The sequence below is a fragment of the Trachypithecus francoisi genome, unplaced genomic scaffold (assembly GCF_009764315.1).
Source record: "Trachypithecus francoisi isolate TF-2019V2 unplaced genomic scaffold, Tfra_2.0 Contig01585, whole genome shotgun sequence".
Lineage (NCBI taxonomy): Eukaryota > Metazoa > Chordata > Mammalia > Primates > Cercopithecidae > Trachypithecus > Trachypithecus francoisi.
In genome coordinates, this window is record NW_022681444.1 from 11,062,930 (window position 1) to 11,084,930 (window position 22,001).

Sequence of the window (22,001 nt, forward strand, 5' to 3'; positions counted from 1 at the left end):
GGGTAGTGGGAGCATCCCCAGTGGAGACCTAAGGCCGATAGACACGTCTATGAGCCTGTGGGACCCCTGGGGTCACCCAGGCCGAACATTCCAATTTATAGAGCAGGAATTTGCGGCTTCCTTTCCTACAGTCCCGTCCACACTGAAGGGGTCTCTTCCTGCTTCTAGGTGATCACAGTGATGAACACAGAGTCCCACAATCTGTCCTCTCCAGGCTGCCCCAGCCCAGACAGATCCTGGGAACCCTGGAGAACCCCCGCCCATCAAGCTGGCGTGTCCTCCCCTTGCCCCCCACCCCGTGCCATGGCCCCGGGCATGTTGTTGGGTACTGGATGCCCCTGCCCATGACAGAGCACCCCCTGCCCTCTTTCTTCTTTCCCCCAGTCACTTCCCCAGCGTCCCGTCCCGTTCCCAGGAAGTGTGTGGTGTGTGTGTCTGCGTGTGTGTGAGCATGTGTGCGCAGGCCTGCGCCTGTGCGTGGGCGGAGAAGCCCAGGCAAAAGAGCCCACATGGGAGATGGGCAGGGGTCCTCAGGATCTTAGAGGCTGTCAGTCCCAAAGCAAACCCCATGGGAAGGGTGAGTCCAGCCCTTCCTGGCCTAAGAGGTCGGAACCCTCCCTTCACCTCTGGACTCCGCCCACTTCGTGTGCTCCGGGCCAGTCCCTGCCCCTCTCCTGTCCTCAGTTTCCCTACTGTCCCGGTCGGGGTTGGACGCGGAGCTGCGTAAGCGCACGCTCAGCGTGGACGCCGCGCCGGCCTCCCTCCCCCGGGTGGGTGTGGGCGGGGGCGTGCGGTCCTCCCTCCACCCGCGACGCGGGGCTGGGGCCGGCGCGCACTCACCTGGCAATCTACCATCATCCTCAGCCTCGGTGGCTCATCGCCGGCCCCAGGGCGGGGCCCGGGGCTCGCAGAGGCCGCTCGCCTCGGCCCGCGCGCGGCGCAGGGGTGCGCCCGGCTGCGGGGCTCATGGCGCGGCCTCCGGTCCCCGCCGGGCCCAGGACTCTGTGGCCCCCGGGGCTGCCCCAGCCGCCGCCAGCGCCGCTCCCATTGTCTGCGCCGCGCCGCGCTCCGGCCGCTCGGGCCCCGCCGCTCGGTTCCGCCCCGGCTCCCGGGGCTCGGGCCTGGGTGGGCGGGGACAGCTGCGGCCCCGCCCCAGCCCGCCCGCAGGTGCGAGGGGCGCGCCCCGCCGCGCGAGCTCGGGGGCGCGCTCGGAGGCGCGCTCAGGCCTCCCTCCCGCGGGCCAACGGGGGTGTTCCCAGCGCGGGGCAGCGGGGCCTGGAGTCCAAGGCCGGGCGCGCACACGGGGCCTGCGCGGGACCGCACACAGCGCGTGCACGTCACTCCGCCTCGCCGCGCGCACGCGCCACGCGCCACGCGCCAAGCGCTGTGTGCGGCCGATCTCACGTGTCCCTCCGCCCCAGCCGCCTGCTCAGTACTCCCCACCCGGCTAGGACCTAGGGCCAACCTCGCCCCAGTCAGGCGGGGGCTGCTGAATCGGCGCGCAGGCGTCACCAAATATACACGCTCACCCTGTCGCCCAGCACCCCGATGCCACCTGCTGGACTCGGCTCGGCGGACGGCTGAGAGCTGGGGGACCCAAGGTGACAGCGGACTCAGCCTGGGCAGGGAGAAAGTCAGGTCTCCCCTTCCCCACCTCCATCCTTGTCTTCCCTGACAGCACCCGGGACCACGACGTCGAACTGCAGCTTCAGCTGGTGTAAGATGGGGCTCGAGGGAGCCTGGGGGAAGGAGGCCTCACACGGGTTGAGCGAGTGTTGGGGGTAGTCAGTGTTATTAGGGCTCACTGATTTCGTCCCTTTTTATTATTTATTTATTTATTTTTGTTTTTCAGATGTAGTCTCATTTGTTTGTTTTTTGAGACGAAGTCTCACTCTTGTCCCCCAGGCTGGAATGCAATCGTGCGATCTCGGCTCACTGCAACCTCCGCCTCCTGGGATCAAGCAATTCTCCTGCCTCAGCCTCCCGAGTAGCTGGGATTACAGGCACCTGCCACGACGCCCAGCTGATTTCGTATTTTAGTAGAGACGGGGTTTCACCATGTTGGCCAGGCTGTTCTCGAACTCCTGACCTCAGGTGATCTACCCGCCTCGGCCTCCCAAAGTGTTGGGATTACAGGCGTGAGCCACTGTGCCCAGCCCTTTTTATTTTTAAAACAACTATGTAGAGATGAAGTCTCACTATGTTGCCCGGGCTGGTTTGAAACTCCTGGGTTCCAGCAATCCTCCTGCCTTGGCCTCCCAAAGTGCTAGAATTACAGGCATGAGCCACCATGCCCGGCCTCATTCAATTTTACACCAAGCCAAGGCACCAGCACTGCAGGCCACTCAGCTCTGACTGGCCAGGCCCTGCTGTGTGTGGTGACCCCCACACTTCATGGCTCTTCCCCGTCGCTCATCCCCAAGCTGGTCATCAGAGGCCTCATCCTGTGTTGGGGCCTCGCTGGCCAGGTTTCCCGAGTCCAGCACTTGGGCCCCATTTATATTGAGCCCCCTGCTGGGACAGACCGGCAGTGACCCCTGCCTCCTTGCCTGGCATTCAGAACCCTGTGTGACCTGGTCCCTATACCCCAACTCTAGCCTCCTGGGGCCATCCTGACTCAGGGACCCCATCAAGCTCCTGCCTGTCTCAGAGCCCCCTGCCAGCACTGCCCCTCCCTGTATCCTCCTCCACAACGCACTCACCTTCAGAGCTGCACTCCTCCCAACCCAGGCAGTGCACAGTCTTGAACCCAGACGACCTGGGTTCAAACCTGCAGCTGGACCACATCACAGGCAAGCTCCTGGGGACCTCTCAGAGTCTCAGTTTCCTCTACTGAAAATGGCTCAGGGACTCCCATCCGGGAGGGTGTGCCAGGGGTAAAGCTGGGTGTAAGTGGGGTGAGAGGGGTGTGGGGGGTTTCTTCCCTGCTAGGCAGAGCTGCCCAAGCCTCAGGGTCTGCTGTCACCTCGGGTCCCCCATCTCCCAGTCATCCACCCAGCTGAGTCCAGCACTTCCATGGCCCTCTATGTGCTTTCAACAGAAGCTCCCCGGAGGCAGGGCCTACTCCTTCAGCACAGCCCCCTCTCCCCTGGAGCAGGCGCTCCCTATGAGGGACACAGAGACCATGGTTCCATTCCTGCCCCTCTGCCCAGGAAGCACCCAGAGCCCCTTCTAAACGCCAGGCCTCTCCAGCCCAGTCTGTCTCCTCCAACTAGTCACTCCATCTGTCCACACTCTTGGGATCTGTCTCTGCTCGCTGGCCAAACCACAGGTGCACACAGGTGCAGGAAGAATGAACTCAGGGCTGGCCCCAACTTTTCTACGGGTGACCAAGTGGGTGGGTACCTGCCCATTCTGATATGACCAGAGTCTACCCCACCATCCTCTCTGTCTTCTCCTTCCACGAAAAAGATGCTACTGTCTCCAGGGCAGTAAGCACCAGGCCACCAAGCCCTGAACCCATACCCCACCCCATCTCTGTATGGCCAGGCAGACAACCACTGTAGGTCTCTGAAGTCCTTCTGGGTCCAGACTGGAGAGGTCATCTTCCTAAGCTCTCTAATCCTGGCCTGCACCATTGGCACAGAGTCCCACGCCCACTGGTGGCCTCACAGGGCTGCAGTGACCCTGGATACAGGAGCTCCCAGGGTTGTCCAGCTGCTGGGCTCCATATCCCTCTACACAGTCAGGAGTGTGGTAGGTCTGCCAGCACGCTCCGCTTCACCCGGTCTCCCTGGAGAACTGGAATGAAATACTATCTGTTGCAGCCTCTAGCTTTAGCTCAGATTTTCTGGAGTAACTATATCCCCTACTCCCCACCCCCATTCGATTCTGTTTGAAATCCAGTCTGCCTGATGGAACAGGCACTGGAGACACAGGCAGGCTGGATGTGCAGGTAAAAACCACCTTAGTGGCCAGGCACGGTGGCTCACACCTGTAATCCTAGCACTTTGGGAAGTCAAGGCAGGTGGATCATTCGAGGTCAGGAGTTTGAGACCAACCTGGCCAATATGGTGAAACCCCGTTTCTACTAAAAATTTAAAAATTAGCTGGCTGTGGCGGGTGCCTGTAATCCCAGCTATTTGGGAGGCTGAGGCAGGAGAATCGCTTGAACCTTGGGAGGTTCAAGAATCGCTTGGGAGGCAGAGGTTGCAGTGAACCAAGATCACGCCACTGAACTCCAGCCTGGGTGACAAGAGCGAAACTCAGTCTCAAAAAAAACAAAAGCAAAACAAACAAAAAATCACCCTAGCTAGGGTCGAGCACACACCACCTTTATTATAAACTGCCCCAAACCCTCTTAAGAAGGAGGTGGCTAGTCCCCTGAGAGTGCGGCTCACTTTGGGGTGCAGGAAACCAGAGGGAGCCTAGACCTGCTCCATTTCAAAGGCTCGCTCTGGGGGCCTGAGTGAGGAATTAGCTACATGTGGTTGGGAGACATCAAGGGACACAGGACCCCTGTGACCAGAGAAAAGGGGTCTCAGGTGCCTTCACACTAGGGTATTAGAAATGCTATGTTAAGGGCAATATGCAATAAACAGGAGGCTGGCGCTGCGGGGCACCACTCTGAGTCGGGCTGAGGCTTCAGAGCCTGCCCCACAAAGGCACGGCTGCAGAACACGGCAAGCCTGCTGGGCCCTGCCTTTGTAACTGTGCCTCCCCTCCCCCGTCTCACCGTTCCTGTGCCACATTACTGTGAGATCTTGTGTGCTACTGTGTGCACAGCCCTCTGCAGTTCACAGTGGCCTTTCCACATCCCTTTTCCAGTTGAATTCGCCTGACTGACAGAGGGAGGTGGGACAGGGCTGGTCTGCACGCTAGTGAAGCACTGGTGGCTGCAGGGCTTTGGATCCCCATCCACGGCACCCCCAGCTCCATGGTCAGCTCCTCAGGAGCTCATATCCTTGTCCAGTGTAGAAAAGCAGATCAGCTTCAGGCTGGGCGGCTGGGGCTTCCTGTCATCCCAGAGGTACTCGGGGGACAGCACCTTGGACGGCTTGAGATGAAGCGACGATTCAGGTGGCTTTCCTCCCGCCAGGCTGCCATGATGCCGTTGGCCTTGTCCGCCAGGAGGGCCATGTGACAGCCCCTGGTAAACTCATATACCCTGGCCACCTGCCCCCCAAAGACTTTCCCACCATAATAGAAGTCCCCTTCGCTGTCTGCCACAAAGGCAGTGGAAACACGCCTGTGCTCGTAGGGAAACTGCTGGCGGGGTGTGGCGTAGTAGCTTGGGTGAATGGCAGCCACCAGGTCTCCCAAGGTCTCAGGGCCCCACGGGTTCCGAAACACCATGTCCACATCAAGGCAAAAGAGGTAGTCCACCTCCCGGTGAGCCCTCTTAGCAATGTGCTGGCTGATGGTCTCCATCCGGCGCATGGATATCTCTTCCCAGTTGGAGTGACCCTGAATGGGGATGGTGCTGAGGAGCCGGCGGGGACCCAGCGGGACCCCGGGAACGGCTGCAGGGTTGTCAGTGAAGATGTAGTAGTGTACCTGGTACCCACGCATGAAGAACTCCTCGGCTGACTCCAGGAAGGACTGGATGAAGTCAGTGTACCTAGTGATGATCACCCGGTCACCCACCGCTACCCCAGCAGCCTGCCTGGGTCTCCACTGTGTGCTGGGGTCAGCCAGGCTGGGGTCCACTTACCTGCTCCCCATCTCAAGATGTCACTCTGCTCCAACCCTCCGGGTCCTCATTTGTCCAATTCCCAAAACGCTAGTACCAGCCTCTTAACGGCTGTTGTAAGCATGTTCCTGGTAGATTTTTTTTTTTTTTTTTGAGGTGGAGTCTCGCTCTGTCGCCCAGGCTGGAGTGCAGTGGCGTGATCTCGGCTCACTGCAAGCTCCGCATCCCGAGTTCATGCCATTCTCCTGCCTCAGCCTCCCAGGTAGCTGGGACTACAGGCACCTGCCACCACGCCTGGCTAATTTTTTTTGTGGCCAGGATGGTCTCGATCTCCTGACCTCGTGATCTGTCTGCCTCGGCCTCCCAAAGTGCTAGGATTACAGGCATGAGCCACTGCGCCCGGCCTCCTGGTAGAGATTTTTTTTTTTTTTTTTTTTTTTTGAGACGGAGTCTCACTCTGTCGCCCAGGCTGGAGTGCAGTGGCACGATCTCCACTCACTGCAAGCTCCGCTTCCCAGGTTCATGCCATTCTCCTGCCTCAGCCTCCCGTGTAGCTGGGACTACAGGCGCCCACCACCGTGCCCAGCTAATTTTTTAAATGTATTTTTAGTAGAGACAGAGTTTCACCGTGTTAGCCAGGATGGTCTCGATCTCCTGACCTCGTGATCCGCCCGTCTCCGCCTCCCAAAGTGCTGGGATTACAGGCGTGAGCCACCGCGCCCGGCCCTGGTAGAGATTCTTATCCTCCTAGACCAGGTGAAGTTTTATTGAGCAATTTCTAAGTGCCCAGCAACATTCTAAGAATTCTTATGATCTTTGATCTTCATAAGCTGCCTTAAAGCATTCCCATTATACAGGCAGGAACATTGAGTACCACAGAGAAGAAAGTAGCCAAGAAGCGGCTAAGTGGACGAATTAAGTGGACGAATTAAGGGAAAGCAGTTGAGCTAGATGCTGGGGGCATGGAGTGGAGTGTGGTTGACACAGCCCTGCCCCCAGGCCAAAACTCATTGGACAAGGGGGCCACCTGACCCTAGGTGGGCCATTCATCATCTGGCCATGCTTTAGGGCTTGGGGCCCCAGGAAGTTCCAGGAAGGAGTCCCAGGGGCCCAAAGGGAGGCTGCCAAGCAGCAGCTCCTAAGGAAGGCCAGGTGGGGTCAGGGAGAGACAAGGGCAGAGGAGGGGTCCAGATGAAACAGGGAGGGGCAATGGGACCTCCTGACAAAGGCTCCTGCTGTCCCCTCACCTGGACTCTGCCTCCCGTCTATGCTAGAGCCAGACCCCCTACCCCAGGAAGCCCCCATCCCACTATCACACCCTACTCTGCACTTTCTGTCTGCTCGGCACCTGGTTCCGAGCCCCGCCGGGTGCCCAGCAGGGTCCTGTGTGCACGTCTGGGCTCTTCCTGACTATAAACTCCTGTGGCTCAGGGAGACCTCCCTCCCCTTCCCCAGCCCACTACTCACTTCCCCACGGCAAACACCGTGACCCCAATGGTCAGGTTCAGTGGCTGGTAGATGTGCTGCAGAAGCTCTGGGTTGAAGGTCCCCTCGGAGACGATGGGCGCTAACCAGGGTGTGAGTGTCAGCAGCTGTGTGGGCCTGGCAGCAGGGGGGCTGTGGGCACTGAGACCCTCCCCTGTGAAAGCCTAAGTCTCCTCCCGGCCCTGGCTCTCACACTGTGTGACCGGGACAGCTTGGTCCCCATCTCTGGGCCTCCCTTTCCTCACATGGAAAGGGGGAATAATGACAGTCACCTCCCAGCAGGGTTAGGAGGAGCAGGAGTTAACGCACACCAAGGAGGACCCTGGCATTGTCCATGTGTGCCAGGCCCCTAATAAGTGAGGGTCATTAAAAAGGGCAAGGCAACATTGTTAAGAACAATGGCCCGAGCACCGAGTGCAGACACCGCAGATGTTACAGTACCTCTCATCTGCTCCTCCAACCTCCAGGGAGCTAGGTACTATTATCCACCTGCACAGAAAAAGCTCAGAGCAGTTGGGTACCCTGCCCAAGGTCACACAGCCCAGGTCCCTGACTCCCAGCCCTGTGTCTGTCCATAGTCCCTAACTCTCTGGGCCCCAAGGCCACCCTGATATTGACACCTCCACTACCCCAACTTATAAATCAGAGCTCTTTTGGCCCCTCCCCCCACCCCCTTCAGGCCTCTCCATGACACCTACCTGTGCTCCAGCAGCTTGGACTGGGGGTACTGTGACCTGCAACCAAGAAGGACCAGTGGTGGAGGGGAGCCACCACCCTCAAGGCCACAAAAGGGGAAATGCCAGTCTCCTTACCATGTCACGGGCTGGAGTGGCTTCTCCCTCTTGCAGTGCAGCTTCATGTTGCTGGTAGCAGAGGCAAGAGAGAGCCATCATCGTGGGACTGGGGACAGAGATACTCAGCACAGGAAGAAGGAGGAGTCAGAGGCCCCTGCGGGCGGGCACCCAGGGTCCATGCAGGCTCCCTCTGACCTTCCCCCACAGCCCCACCCGACTCTACAGAGGAGCTGGGGACCCTTGCAGAAGTGATCTGTCCAGGGTTGTTGAGAGAGTGAGTGACAGGGCAGTGACTCGAACCCAGTGCTGCTTAGTCCCAAGGCTGATGCTTTTCCAACCATGTCGCTCTCATTGTCAGAGAGAAGGTTTGAAAAGCTGCAAAGGGCGGAGCACGGTAGCTCATGCCTGTAATCCCACCACTTTGGGAGGCCGAGGCAGGTGGATCACGAAGCTAGGAGATCAAGACCAGCCTGGCCAAGATGGTGAAACCCCGTCCCTACTAAAAATACAAAAAATTAGCCGGGCGTGGTGGCGGGCGACTGTAATCCCAGCTACTCGGGAGGCTGAGGCAGGAGAATTGCTTGAACCCGGGAGGCAGAGGTTGCAGTGAGCTGAGATTGCACCACTGCACTCCAGCCTGGGTGACAGAGCGAGATTCTGTCTCAGAAAAAAAAAAGGAAGAAAAGCTGCAAAGGCCTGGTGACTGGGACCTCAGGTGAGCTAATTAACCTGAGCTCACTGTAATGGTCAGTTGTATGTGTTAACTTGGTTAGGCTGTAGTATCCGGTTTCTCAAACACAAGTCAAAGTGTTGCTGTGAAACATTTTTTTTTTTTTTTAAGAGACGGGGTCTTGCTCTGTTGCCCAGGCTGGAGTGCAGTGGTACAATCATAGCTCATTGCAGCCTCAACCTCCTGGGTTCAAGCAATCCTCCTACCTTAGCCTCCTGAGTAGCTGCACCTGCCAGGCACTCATTACCACCCCCGGCTGATTTTTTAAAATTTTGTAGAGATGGGGTCTTGCTATGTTGGTCTGTGAAAGTATTCTGTAGATGTGATTAACATTCTATATCAGTTGATTTGATGTAAAAGGGAATATGTAGAGGACTGCGTGCTCGCAAACGAGACGTTCCCGATAAGCCGTGCTCTTGCAGACAAAGCAGGACGGTCCTTTTCTGCAAACAGGAAGGACAGAGGAGCCAGCTGTAAACAGTGGGCTCTGGGAACTGGTCAATGTTTACTGATCTTGGGAGTGAAGAAAAGGTCAGAGAAGCAACACACGCCCCGTGACTTGGTCACATTCCGCAAACGGCTGGATACAATAGAGCAGAGTGTGCCGTTCGGCGCGGCCGCCATGTCTGTCTTGTCCTGTGTTGTCTTGTGTGTTCATTCCTTTGTTTAGGAAACACGCGGACCCCAACAGAATATCCTAGACAACCTGGGTGGGACTGATCCAATTGGTTGAAAGGCCTTAAGAACAGAACTGGTGGCCAGCCCAGGTCACTCACACCTGTAATCCCAGCACTTTGGGAGGCCGAGGTGGGCAAAGCACTTGAATCCAGAAGTTCAAGACCAGCTTGGGAAACATGGCAAGTCCTAGTCTCTACAAAAACAACAAAAATTAGCTGGGTGTGGTGGTGTGCACCTGTGGTCCTGGCTACTTGGGAGGCTGAAGCAGGAGGATGGTTTGAGCCCAGGAGGTGGAGGCTGTAGTGAGCTGTAATCATACTACTGCACTCCAGCCTGGGCCACCCACAAAGTGGGACCCTATCTCAAAAAAAAAAAAAAAAGAACTTTCACCTGTGGGCTGTAGTGTCCACTCCTGTCTGAGTTTCAGCTACCTAGCCAGCCTCACCATCACATACGTCAATTTTCCCAGGTATGTTGGCCTGTCTGTCCACCTGCCTACCTCTTACTGGTTCTGTTTCTCTAGTGGATCCCTGACTGCCATTTCTCTGCATCTGCAAAATGGGCAAAACCAACCTTAGCCCTAGCAGTGGCGAGAATTACACAAGGTGCGTGAGGGGCTCTTGGCCCATGTCCAGCATGGAGCAAGTGCTCAATAAGGTGAGGGATCCTGGGCAAGTCTTGGCAGGCAGTCTGCATGGTCACTTTCAAAGTCAAACTGGGTGGAGAAGAAAGAAGGGGTCCATGAAGGAGGTGCCAGGGCTGCAGGGTCAGACCCCTGGGCTCACCTCTGGCTCTGCCACCAACTGGCCCAGGGACCTGGAGCCAGACATTTGACCCTATGAACTTTAGTTTCCTCATCCACAAAATGGGGACAGTAAAACCATCCACTTAGAGTGTTTCCAGCAGGTGGAAGCGAGGCACAGAGAAGGGAAAGACTGGCCGGGCGCAGTGGCTCACGTCTGTAATGCCAGCACTTTGGGAGGCCGAGGCGGATGGATCACAAGGTCAAGAGATCGAAACCAACCTGGCCAACATGGTGAAACCCCGTCTCTACTAAAAATACAAAAATTAGCTGGGCGTGGTGACGCGCGCCTGTAGTCCCAGCTACTCAGGAGGCTGAGGCAGGAGAATCGCTTGAATGCGGGAGGCGGAGGGTGCAGTGAGCCAAGATCCCGCCATTGCACTCCTGCCTGGCGACAGTGGGAGAATCCGTCTCAAAAAAAAAAAAGAAAAGAAAAGAAAAGGGAAAAGCCACCCAGCCAGCAGCAGCAAGAAAAGGCCGGAGGCTGATTGTCCCCAGGCAGAAGCTCGTAAGGATCCCACCCACTGATGACACGGTAGTCTGCCAGGTCCTTGTAAGTTTCTTTTCTTTCTTTCTTTTCTTTTTTGAGATGGGGTCCCTCTGTGTTGCCCAGGCTAGAGTGCAGTGGCACAAACTCAGCTAACTGCAGCCTTGACTGCCTGAGCCCAAGCGATGCTCCCACACCAGTCCCCTGAGGAGCTGGGACCACAGGTGCCCACCACCACACCCAGCTGTTTTTGTATTAATATTTTTGGTAGAGACGGGGTTTCACCATGTTGCCCAGGCTGGTCTTGAACTCCTGAGCTCAAGTGATCTGCCTGTCTCGGCCTCCCACAGTGCTAGGATTACAGGCATGAGCCGCCTGGCCTGGTCCTCTGTGAGTTTCAATACGTCATGTATGGTGGGATGGCTGAAGCCTCCTTGAACTCTTCTACCTCTAGGCTACGCTCTTTTATTTGTGGTAAAGTGTACAAAACACAAGATTTACTACCTTAGCCAACTTCTAAGTGTACAGTTCAGTGGCATTAGGTACATTCACATTGTCATGCAACGATCCAACATTTGTGTTCAGGCTTTTTCATCATCCCAAAAGGAAGCTTGGACCCTCATTAAACAAGAGTTTGCCATTGCCCCTCCCCCCTGGGAACCATAATTCTACTTCTGCCTCTATGAACTTGAGTATGGAAGGTACTTCCTATAAGTGGAATAATTAAGTTTTTGTCCTTTTGTGAATAGTAGCTACTTTTTTTTTTTCTTTTTTTAGATGGAGCCTCAGTCATCTTGTCTTCCCAGCTGGAGTGCAGTGGTGTGATCTTGGCTCACTGTAACCTCAGCCTCCCGGGTTCAAGTGATTCTCCTGCCTCAGCCTCCCAAGTAGCTGGGACTACAGGTGTGTGCCACCACACCCGCCAGTTTTTGTATTTTTATTAGAGATGAGGTTTCATCATGTTGGCCAGACTGGTCTCAACTCCTGAGCTCAAGTGATCCACCAGCCTTGGCCTCCTGAAGTGCTGGGATTATAGGCGTGAGCCACCACACCCAGCCAAGTTGCTACTCCTGAATCAAGAATTTTTTCAAGTCAATTTGTCAAACTGGCCCTCTGCTCTAGTTTCCTACAAGCAAGTATATTTCAGGGCCCTGCTCAGAAAGCCCTGGGATTTCAAGAAGTTGTCAGGAGTTAGAAGGGGCACCAAACAGCCCAACATTCTGTACCTCCCTGGCTCCTCTTTTCTCTCCACAAGCCCAGACACACTCCAGCTGCAGTGAAGAGTTACACACAAGAATACAAAAGCAGGCCGGGCGCGGTGGCTCAAGCCTGTAATCCCAGCACTTTGGGAGGCCAAGACGGGCGGATGACGAGGTCAGGAGATCGAGACCATCCTGGCTAACACGGTGAAACCCCGTCTCTACTAAAAATACAAAAAATTAGCCAGGCGAGGTGGCGGGCGCCTGTAGTCCCAGCTACTTGGGAGGCTGAGGCAGGAGAATGGCGTGAACCCGGGAGGCGGAGGTTGCAGTGAGCTGAGATCCAGCCACTGCACTCCAGCCTGGGCGACAGAGCAAGACTCCGTCTCAAAAAAAAAAAAAAAAAAAAAGAATACAAAAGCAGGCCAGTGTGGTGGCTCACACCTGCAATCCCAGCAAGGGTGAGTTGGGAGGACCCTTTGAGGCCAGGAGTTCCAGACCAGCCTGGGCAACATAGTGAGACCCCGTCTCTACAAATAAAAAATGAGCTAGGAGGTGTGGTGGTGCGTACCTGTGGTCCCAGCTACTTGGGAGGCTAAGGTATGAGGATCACTTGAACCCAGGAGGTCAAGGCTGTAGTGAGCTGTAATAATGCCACTGCACTCCAGCCTGAGTGACAGAGCCAGACCTTATCTTCCCCCACCACACATACACACAAAAGATAGACAAACTGTAAAGAAGAAAAAAATGTTGTAGGTATACTCAGCCAAGGGTGATGATAGAGAACCCACAAACGGACCAAACAGAGAAGGTGGGGAGGAAGCACTTCACACAAGAAAAAATTCAATTAATGGGAAGACATAGGGAAAAGAGAGTCTCACTAGTAATAAAAAAAAAAAAAAAATTAAGTCCAGGGGTGGTGATTCAGGCCTTTAATCCCAGCACTTTGGGAGGCCAGTGGTGGGGGCGAAGCCTGGCTGAGGTGGGCAAAGACCAGACTGGCCAACATGATGAAACCCTGTTTCTACTAAAAATACAATAATTAGCTGGTGCGCCTGTAATCCCAGCTGTTTAGATGACTGAGGCATGAGAATTGCTTGAACCCGGGAGGCGGAGGTTGCAATGAGCTGAGATCACGCCACTGCACTCCCGCCTGAGCGGCAAAGTGAGCCTCTGTCTCAATATAATCATCATCATCATCATCATCATAAATAAAATTTATACCAAAGAGGATAGCATTTCCCTCTCCCAATCAGCAAGGTAGGTTCATTTTTGTTTTCATAACCCCTGGTATTCCCAGCAGTAGCCCAGGTGTATTACAGGGTGGCTTTGCTGGGTACTGCTCAGGCAGGGCACATGAATGAGTGACTGCTGTGCTGTGGTCCTTCTGAAATAACCCGATGAGATGGATCAGAACCTATCCACATCCTCCGGCCACTAAAGGAACACGTCTGAACAAAACGATCTTTGAAATGGAGAAAGGGTTATGCTGCTCATCACAAACTAACTTAGAGCCCTGGGAAACTGGGAGCATCATAAATGCCGAGAGCAATTGGTGGTGGGAAAGAGAGAGAGACTGAAAAATTATGTGCCAGCCCCTGGGTGGAATAAGATGATGGTGATCAGGCCGATGCGGTAGCTCATGCCTGTAATCTCAGCACTTTGGGAGGCTGAGGCAGGAGGGTTGCTTGAGCCCAGGAGTCCGAGACCAGACTGGACAACACAGTGAGACTTTATCTCATTTTGAAAAAAAAGGGGATGGGACACACATTGAAAAATAAAGTTCATTCTGGGAAAACAGAATAAAAACTGCAAAAACAGTATGACCACAACTGTTCTAAATGGCAAGCAGCCATTTTGCATTTAGAACCATGTAAATATCTAATCTGTTAAATTTGAAAGCGGAACAAACAAGCAAAGCAAACAACGAACTTCGGAATTGGAGTGTAATTTTTGACAGGTGAACCTGACAGGGTTTTCTTTTTCTTTCATCTTTTCTCCTTCCTGGCTTCCTAATTTACTATCTTCTATGTTTACAATATAAAACATGCCTTGTTAATTAGTGGTCTATGATTCAGATGTTTAACTTTCCTTGAGTTGTCATGAAAAACAAAAGACCAGATGCTCCTCTGAGATTATCCCAACTCATTTTTTCAGGCTTAACTGTTAAAAAGTCAGACTCGGCCGGGCGCGGTGGCTCACGCCTATAATCCCAGCACTTTGGGAGGCTGAGGTAGGTGGATCACTTGAGGTCAGGGGTTCGAGATCAGCCTGGCCAACATGGCGAAACGCTGTCTCAACTAAAAATACAAAAATTAGCCGGGTATGGTGGCAGGTGCCTGTAATCCCAGCTACTCGGGAGGCTGAGACAGGAGAATCTCCTGAACTGGGGAGGCGGAGGTTGTGGTGAGCTGAGATGGTACCACTGCACTCCAGCCAGGGCAACAGAGTGAGATTCTGACTCAAAAAAAAAAAAAAAAAAAAAAAACCCAGAAAAAAAACAACTCCTTAAGTAAGGAGGACTTTGGTCACATGTTCATTTGTTCCTTGAATCCATGGAACACAAAACTGAGCAACAGGGTCAAGTCCTAAAAGCACTGGGCGCCTGCTGGTCACCAGGAGCAACAGCAGGCTATTTATGGGCATCATTGCACTCTCTGTTCTCAGTGGCCAGACACAGCAAGTGAGGCTCACAGCTGTGCAAAATGTGGAAGGTCAGACCATGCAGGGAGCTGCAAGGATGCTGGAAGACCGAAATGGGAATTTCACTTCACATTTGTCACAGCCCTTAAATTAACTAAATACTATTGCATTTATCAGAAACATGAACTTAGAACTCAGGAACCGGCAGATGAAGTGAACTTAAATACTCTCAGGTCTCCCCAGCTGTGAGCAGCCCACAGGGCCCCCACTTCTCCTAGCCCCACCCATACTTACAAGATCTCTGGGCAGGGGAGATAATAGGGGACATAGGAGACTGGCAGCCAGTTCTCAGCGTACAACCTGTGAAGAAAAAGAAAAAATCTGTTGATCCACTCTGCTCCAGAGGCTGAAAACACACCTCACGCACATCACTGGGAGTGAAGGTCTCCCATAGTGCATTAGGAGACCAGGTCCCCTGTCATTCTGTAGGTCTGGTTGACCTCGGAGGACAAAGCCTACTGGTATTCCCAGCATGTGTCACAGGGCCTGGCATGCAGTCATTCATTCACCCATGCAGTCATTCATTCCCAGGGAGTGTATATTCTTGATGCCAGGCCCCGCCACACAAACAGCAGAGTGAGGGGCAGCCCCAGGAGCTTCATGGAAGGACAGAAACAAAGAGGGAATATCGGAGCGTGAACAGGGATTCCCCATCAACATTGGTTGAAGGATGGTCCAGGCAGAGAAAAGAGCAAGTCAAGGACCGGGCGCGGTGGCTCACGCCTGTAATCCCAACACTTTGGGAGGCTGAGGCAGGCGGATCACAAGGTCAGGAGATCGAGACCATCCTGACTAACATGGTGAAACCCCGTCTCTACTAAAAGTACAAATAAGTTAGCTGGGCGAGGTGGCGGGCTCCTGTAGTCCCAGCTACTCAGGAGGCTGAGGCAGGAGAATGGAGTGAACCTGGGAGGTGGAGCTTGCTGTGAGCCGAGACCGTGCCACTGCACTCCAGCCTCGGCCACAGATCAAGACTCTGTCTCAAAAAAAAAAGCAAGTCAAAGGCCAGGAGACCAGTACAAGACAGAACTCAGAAGCCAGGGACACTAGTTGGGTCTTGCTGGAGCTGAGATTGGAGGACAGGTGAGTCAGGAGAGGGGTTGGTGGGATCTGGAATCCTACAAGGAGATCAAGGTTTTGGGGTTGACCTTCAGAGACAGTGGGAGTCCTGGGTGGGAATAGAGACAGGAAGAGTTCCGTGGGGCAGACTCACCACAGGACACTGAGGCTTGTGCCCGCCAACAGGCAGAACCCCAGACCCAGGGCCAGTCTCTGGCGATGCATTGCTGGGGGCTGCACCAGAGCCTGGGCACCTGCAGAGACCCCACCGGTCTGGGCAGATGAGGCCATCCCCTTGCAGGGATGTCAAGCTCTGAGCCTGGTTTCTGAGGTCCCAGGAACACCTGCAAAGGAATGCTTTTTTTTGAGATGGAGTTTCACTCTTGTCACCAGGGCTGGAGTGCAGTGGCGCAATCTCAGTTCACTGCAACCTCTTCTCTTGGGTTCAAGCTATTCTCTTGTCTCAGCCTTCCCAGTCGCTGGATTCCAGGCATAAGCCACCACGCCCAGCTAATTTCTGTATTTTTAGTAGAGACGAGGTTTCTCCATGTTGGTCAGGCTGGTCTCCCGACCTCAGGTGATCCTCCCTCCTAGGCCTCCCAAAGTGTTGGGATTACACGCATGAGCCACCTCGCCGGGCCAGGAATGCTCTTTATCGGGAGACGGTGACCCCAGCCCTGCAGCCCTGCCCTCCCCTCGGTCACCCACTAGGGTCATGTGGACTCTGGGTCCCGCTAGATCCCGGGTTCAGCTCTGGCAGCTCTGGGAGGCGCACGATGGCAGTGGCTGGGTGCTCAGCTGTTACTTCCAGCAGCCCTTTAGGAGAGGGGCTGGGACTGACTTCGCGAAGGCGGTGGACCCCTGCCTTGGCTCCCGCGTCTCCCTCACCTGGTCCATTCTCGGAGGGGAGCCGAGGCCGCCGGGAGGGGCGCATGGGCCAGTCCACCGTCCGCTGGAAATCAAGCCCCCAGGCACAGCAAGGACACACGCAGTCCCAGCGCAGGATGAGCGGGGAGGGGCGCCCAGGATTCCCCGAGCGGAGCGAGGTGGTCGCTGTCCACCTCTCTGGGAGGCAGGCCCCGGGTTCTCCACAGAACGATGGGAACGCGCCTCAACCCGCTGGCTTGGTGACCTTGGGTCAGTCATCCCCTGCTCCCAGCCTCAGTGGATGGCGGCCGGCACGCGGCGCCCGGGGGGAAGATGCACCGGAAAGGCTGTGAAACGCTGGGCGCAGCCTGGGCCACAGTGAGCGGAGGGCGGGGGTTCTGGGGATTAGGCCGCTGCCACTCGGGAGTGTCCGGCAAGCCCTCTCCCTCTCTCTTCCTCTGGGGCCTCAGTTTCCCCACCCGGGCCTCCAAGCTCCGTCTCGCCCCCGCCTCCCGCGAACGCAGAGCCCATTCCCGAGCGCCGCCGGCCCCAGCCCGTGGTCGGGACCCGAGACTCTGGGTCCGAGATGCGCACCTCCTGGGCTCAGGGCCCTCCTCCTTGGCCCCCCGCTCGGCAGGGACTGGGTGGGGCCGAGGGAGCTCGACTCTCCCTACCGGGTGCAGACTCCCTCCTTGCTGCCGGACCGGCGTTACGACGGATGGAGGGGCGCCACCCCGGCGCAGAAAACGGACTCAGCTGGCCTGGGCCCCCGCGATACCCGGGCAATCGGCGGCGCAGGTGGAGCCTGGAGCAGGGCAGGCAGAGCCTGGAGCAGGGCAGGCAGCGGGGCAGCGGGCGAGGCTGGAGAAGCCAGGCAGGAACGAGGGAGCCGCAGCCCCGCCCACCTACCGCAGGCCCCGCCCCTGCGGTCCGAGAGCGCCTTCCCTGCGGCCCAGGAGCTGGATCCCGGGGGATCAGCTGAGCGCCTGAGCTGACCCCTGGGCCTGGCTTCCGCTAGCCGCCTAGAACTCGGCCTAGGATGCAGCAGGGGCAGCTCGGGGGGCCAAGAAGCGCAGGTCCGGGGGCAGGGTAGGGTGCAGGTGGAGAAATGAAGCGATTTGTGAGGAAAACCTTACCTTGTTTATAAGAGCTTTGAAGCAGTCACGGAAAGGGAGAACGAGCTGGACGCCACTTGCTGTCCGGTTTAGGATCTGTCCTCCTTTGCTCGGGGCCTCTGAGCCAGGCGCCCCTGCCCAGCGAGGGGACACAAGCGAGTGGCTCCCAGAATTACCGGGAACCTCCGTGTCCTCTTCTGTGAAATGGCACTGGTCGCGCTTTCTTTCCACGGCCTGTGTTGCATTATCCCTTCCACGAAGGGCTGCTCTTGTCCACCCCAGGGACTCTGGGACCCCAGGAGAGACCCTCTTGCAGCTCACCAGAGGTCGACCAGCGCATAGGGTAGAAGGTTTTTGTAGCAGAAGCCTCTTCTAGGCAGGGTGTAGGAGGGGAGGGGCAGGAAGGCAAAATGAAAGGGCCCTAAGGGAAAATAAAGGAGAGAGTGACCAAAGGGGTGGGGGGTGGGACCCAGCCAGAGAGGGGCTCAGAGAGGTTACGGGTGTGCTCCAGGTCACAGTGTAGCTGGAAGTTGGAAACCCAGACCTGCCTGGTGCCTGGGCACAGCCTCCCAGTCGCCTCAGAGGTGTGATGATTACCTGTGTCCTTGGGGTTTCTCTCAAGGACCACAGGTTCCTATAAGGCAGGGCCTGTTTTCTCAGTCTGTGGGAGCCTGGTACTGGCCCTGGGAGCTGGTGAGTGCTGTTTAAAAGGTCACGCTTCCACCTTTTAATTGCAAACACGACCTCCCTGGGACCTGGTCTGGGATCTGCTGATTCATTTTCGTTACTCAGTTTATGTTTGCAGAGTTCCCTGGTCTGCCTTCCAGACACTGATGCCTCTCTGGGAATTGTTTTCTAATACAGCTTTAAGGTGACCAAGACAGGGCCGACCTAGCCCTATGGCTCTGCCTACTGGGCGCAGCTAGCAGTCTCTCCATCCCTCCCTGCTGCACCCTGAGAGGAGAAAGAATTTGGCCTAAAGACAGCACTGGCCTGGAAGGGGCTGGATGCAAAGGTAAAGAAAGACAAGAGAGACATCCATGACTTAAAAATATAATAATCAAAGGCAAGGGAGGTAAAAGGAAGATGGGAGAAAACACTGTAGGTCCATGTGGACATCTTTCTCATCTGGGAGTTAAATGGGCTGAAATACAAATGTAGGCAGAGACTTGCGGTGTTCAAGGGAACCAGAAAGAACAAATCCAAGTCAGGCAGAGCGGGAGAAGAACAGTGGGGAGAAAAGTCGCTGCTAGCCTTCCAGTTGTCTCTCTCTGTCTCTGTTTTTCTGTCTGTCTCTATATATGACTTAAAGAAAACTCTTATTAAATATTACTTAAGGCCGAGCATGGTGGCTCAAACCTGTAATCCCAGTATTTGGGAGGTCAGGGTGGGAGGATCATGTGAGCCCAGGAATTCAAGAGCAGCCTGGGCAACATAGCAAGCTATGGGGCTGGAGCCAGGGTGCCAGAGTATGTCTCAAAAATAAGTAAATAAATAAAATTTTTGTTTTACTTATCTTTTTTTTTTTTTTTTTTAATGGAGTCTCGCTCTGTCACCCAAGCTGGAGTGCAGTGGCGTGATCTTTTGAGACGGAGTCTTGCTCTGTCGCCCAGGGTGGAGTGCTGTGGTGCAGTCTCGGCTCACTGCAAACTCTGCCTCCCAGTTCAAGCAATTCTCCTGCCTCAGCCTCCTGAGTAGCTGGGATTACAACACCTGGCTGATTTTTATAATTTTTTTAGTAGAGGGTTTCACCATGTTGGCTAGGCTGGTCTCGAACTCCTGACCTCAGGTGATCCACCCACCTCGGTCTCCCAAAGTGCTGGGATTACAGGTGTGAGCCACCGTGCCTGGCCTTACTTAACTATCTTTTGAGGAGGTGGTGGGCCACTGAAGCTGGGACCCAGATCGGTGCTTCCACTGCTGGCTGTGGGTGAGATGCTGTCCCTGCTTTTGGGCTGTGAGCTCTCAGGACAGGAATGGTGTCTGGGGTTCACTGTCATATTTCAGGTGTCTGCACACAACAGGGGTGCTGGATGCACGCATGAGTGAAGGAATGAATGAACCCAAGACTTCTTTGTGTCTCAGATTCCTCCTCTGTCCAATAAGAGTACCTACTTCAAGGGGCTGTTGGGAGGATGACACTTATTCATTCATCTATTTATTCAGTAAATGTGAAGTGCCTCCTGTACCTGAGGCTTTGTTCTAGAAGCTAGGAACACACAGTGAACAAGCACGTTCCCTGATGGTATGAAGCACCCACCTCCAACCCCCAGCAGGGTTTAAATGAGGGAAGGTGGGTCTCAGGCACGTGGTCCCAGCTCAGTGAGAGCAGCTGCTGGGATCGGGAGGTCACGCGCAAGTTCCTGTGCAGCAGCTCAAGACCAGCCTGGGTGGGGTCTGCGGTGGAGGGGATGTAGGATCCTTGGTCTGAACTCCCAGGCTATCCAGTGTCCCCACGTAACCATTCCCCTTACTGAGCCTCAGCTTTTCATCTGGAAAATGGGCTTGTGAGGATATCCATCTCTCAGTTTCTCCATAAATTGGTCTTGATCTTCTGAAGCAGACAAAGAACTGACTGTCTTCCCACTGGTAATCCTGGAGGGCTGAGGTTTGCGTTCATGAAGGGAACAGGGGAAACGTCCTCTGCTAGGGGACTGGCTAAGTTCCCCCTTCTGGTTAGCGGCAGAGCTGGGCTGAGACCCCTTGGCTCCAAAGCCAGTCCTTGGGCTCCCCACCATGCACAGACCCTCTGTAATTGATCCCCAGCTGTGACCTACCTCTGGGATGCCACAGAATGCTCCCGAGTGTTTCCCAGAAATAAGGTCGTTCATGGTCAAGTCTGGGAACTCAGGTGAGCAGGGGTGGCAGAACCTCCCAGACCTTTAATCTCTAAGGGGAGGTGGGGAGAGTCTGCAGTGCTTCCCTAGAGGTGGAGCTGGGGTGGAGGGACTGGGCAGGGTGGAGGCAGGCCCCGTGGCCCCCCGTGTGGGCCTCACTCTCCTCACCTTAGGAGAAGCTCCTGTCTGGAACAAGAGCCAGTGTTCTTCTGAGTGGCCAGCAGGCATCTCTGCAAAGCTCAATTTGGACCCAGACATTGATTTTGGATCCCCTTGGCCTTGGAACCTGGGGATGGGCAGCAGCAGGAGGGTGCTGAGGATAGACCCCAAGTCTCAGTCCATCACTCAAGGTTCTGTCCCTGCTTTGCTGGATGACCTTGGACAAAGCCTCAGTTTTTTCCACTATGCATCGCGGTGACAGGTTCCTTTAGTGCTTGTCAAGCTGTGCCTCTCAGAAGCCTAGGAATGGGGTGTCAGGGAGGAGGTTCCTGTAGTGTGTCTGGGTTGGGGGTAGGGAGTACAGGCCTCACCCCAGCTCCACCCTGAGCAGCTCTGTCCTGTGTTGGATACATTGGGGTTCTACATCTGTATTATCAGAACAATGTATCACTGCCTCAAAAAAAAAAAAAAAAAAGTGGGGTTTAAAGACTATAGAGCTGGGTAGACTCTGGGCCAGCCCTGCCCCTCTGGGGCTCCCTGCACTCTATTCCTCTTTGACCTGGTGGTTCAGGAGGACAGGTGCATTCACATCCACACAGCTGGCCCACCCAGAACCCAGCAGCATCCAGGAGCCAGCCTCTGATCCAAGCCCATCATCCTGCACTAGCTAAGGCCTGGCCTGGATACAAGCAGAACCCACAGCACCCTGTCCCAGGGGAGCAAATCCAAGCACTAACTGAAACCAGCAAGCTAGGCCTGGAGGAGGGATCTCAGGGCTGGTTCCTGGACCCCTAGTACCTGGGAGGGGAGCTTCTTGGCTGTGCTGGAAGCCACACCCAGACTTTGACCCCAGGAATGCCCAGAAAACACATGTTCAGCAGGCTCCCCTGAGAGCAGAAGGGGACACACTTCAGAAATGGTGGAAAGATAAAAATCCAGCCTCCGCCTACATCAGGACAATAAAATAAGACAGTGAGTTAGATGGCATATCTCACCCACCAAGTGTGCCGCCTTTTCCCCTAAAGCCCCTTGAGTGGAAAACACACACAAACTCTCTCTGTCTCTCTGTCTCTCTCTCAAAGGGCTTCTTCTCTTCTGTCATTCAGCGTCAACCCAGGAGACTTCTGTGGCCCAATGTGTAAGGGTTTCCCACACACACAGGCGACAGACACCAGTTGGATGTCCTCTAATTCAATCTGCTTCTGACACTGTCTACCTGGAGGTAGCGTCAGATCTCCCGGGTTGAGATCTCAGTCCCACAAGGCTGCCCCCTCCCCGGCTTCCCACAGACGCCGTGGCAAATCTGGGCTTCCAAGGACAATTGCTTGAACCCAGGAGGCAGAGGTTGCAGTGAGCTGAGATCACACCACTGCGCTCCAGCCTAGATGATAGAGTGAGACTCCATCTCCAAACAAACAAATAAGCAAGCAAACAAATCTGGGCTTCCAGGGCTT

The 22,001-nt window shown here is 55.2% G+C and overlaps 1 protein-coding gene across 3 annotated transcripts; it reads right to left on the reverse strand.

Moving 5' to 3' along the window:
• Nucleotides 1–4,260: 4,260 nt before the first annotated feature.
• On the reverse strand, nucleotides 4,261–17,302 carry GBGT1 (globoside alpha-1,3-N-acetylgalactosaminyltransferase 1 (FORS blood group)). Of its 3 annotated transcripts, XM_033195152.1 has the most exons (7): nucleotides 17,126–17,302; nucleotides 15,724–15,913; nucleotides 14,745–14,810; nucleotides 7,930–7,980; nucleotides 7,816–7,851; nucleotides 7,100–7,234; nucleotides 4,261–5,560 (listed from the first exon to the last, which is right to left on the reverse strand). In XM_033195152.1, exons 2-7 carry the CDS (start codon nucleotides 15,858–15,860, stop codon nucleotides 4,933–4,935), a joined length of 1,053 nt encoding a protein of 350 aa, XP_033051043.1. In that variant the 5' UTR covers nucleotides 15,861–15,913; nucleotides 17,126–17,302; the 3' UTR covers nucleotides 4,261–4,932. The 3 variants fall into 3 exon arrangements, with proteins under 3 accessions (XP_033051043.1, XP_033051044.1, XP_033051045.1); XM_033195153.1 differs by lacking the exon at nucleotides 7,100–7,234; XM_033195154.1 differs by lacking the exon at nucleotides 17,126–17,302 and having other exon boundaries at nucleotides 7,930–8,017; nucleotides 15,724–15,777.
• Between the last annotated feature and the right edge of the window lie 4,699 nt (nucleotides 17,303–22,001).

Coding starts and splice junctions, on each gene's coding strand:
- GBGT1 (XM_033195152.1), bottom strand. CDS start 15,860: ATGGCCTCATCTGCCCAGACCGGTGGGGTCTCTGCAGGTGCCCAGGCT. Junction 14,811..15,723: donor ACAAGCCTCAGTGTCCTGTG/GTGAGTCTGCCC, acceptor TTTTCTTCACAG/GTTGTACGCTGAGAACTGGC. Junction 7,852..7,929: donor CCACTCCAGCCCGTGACATG/GTAAGGAGACTG, acceptor TCTTGGTTGCAG/GTCACAGTACCCCCAGTCCA.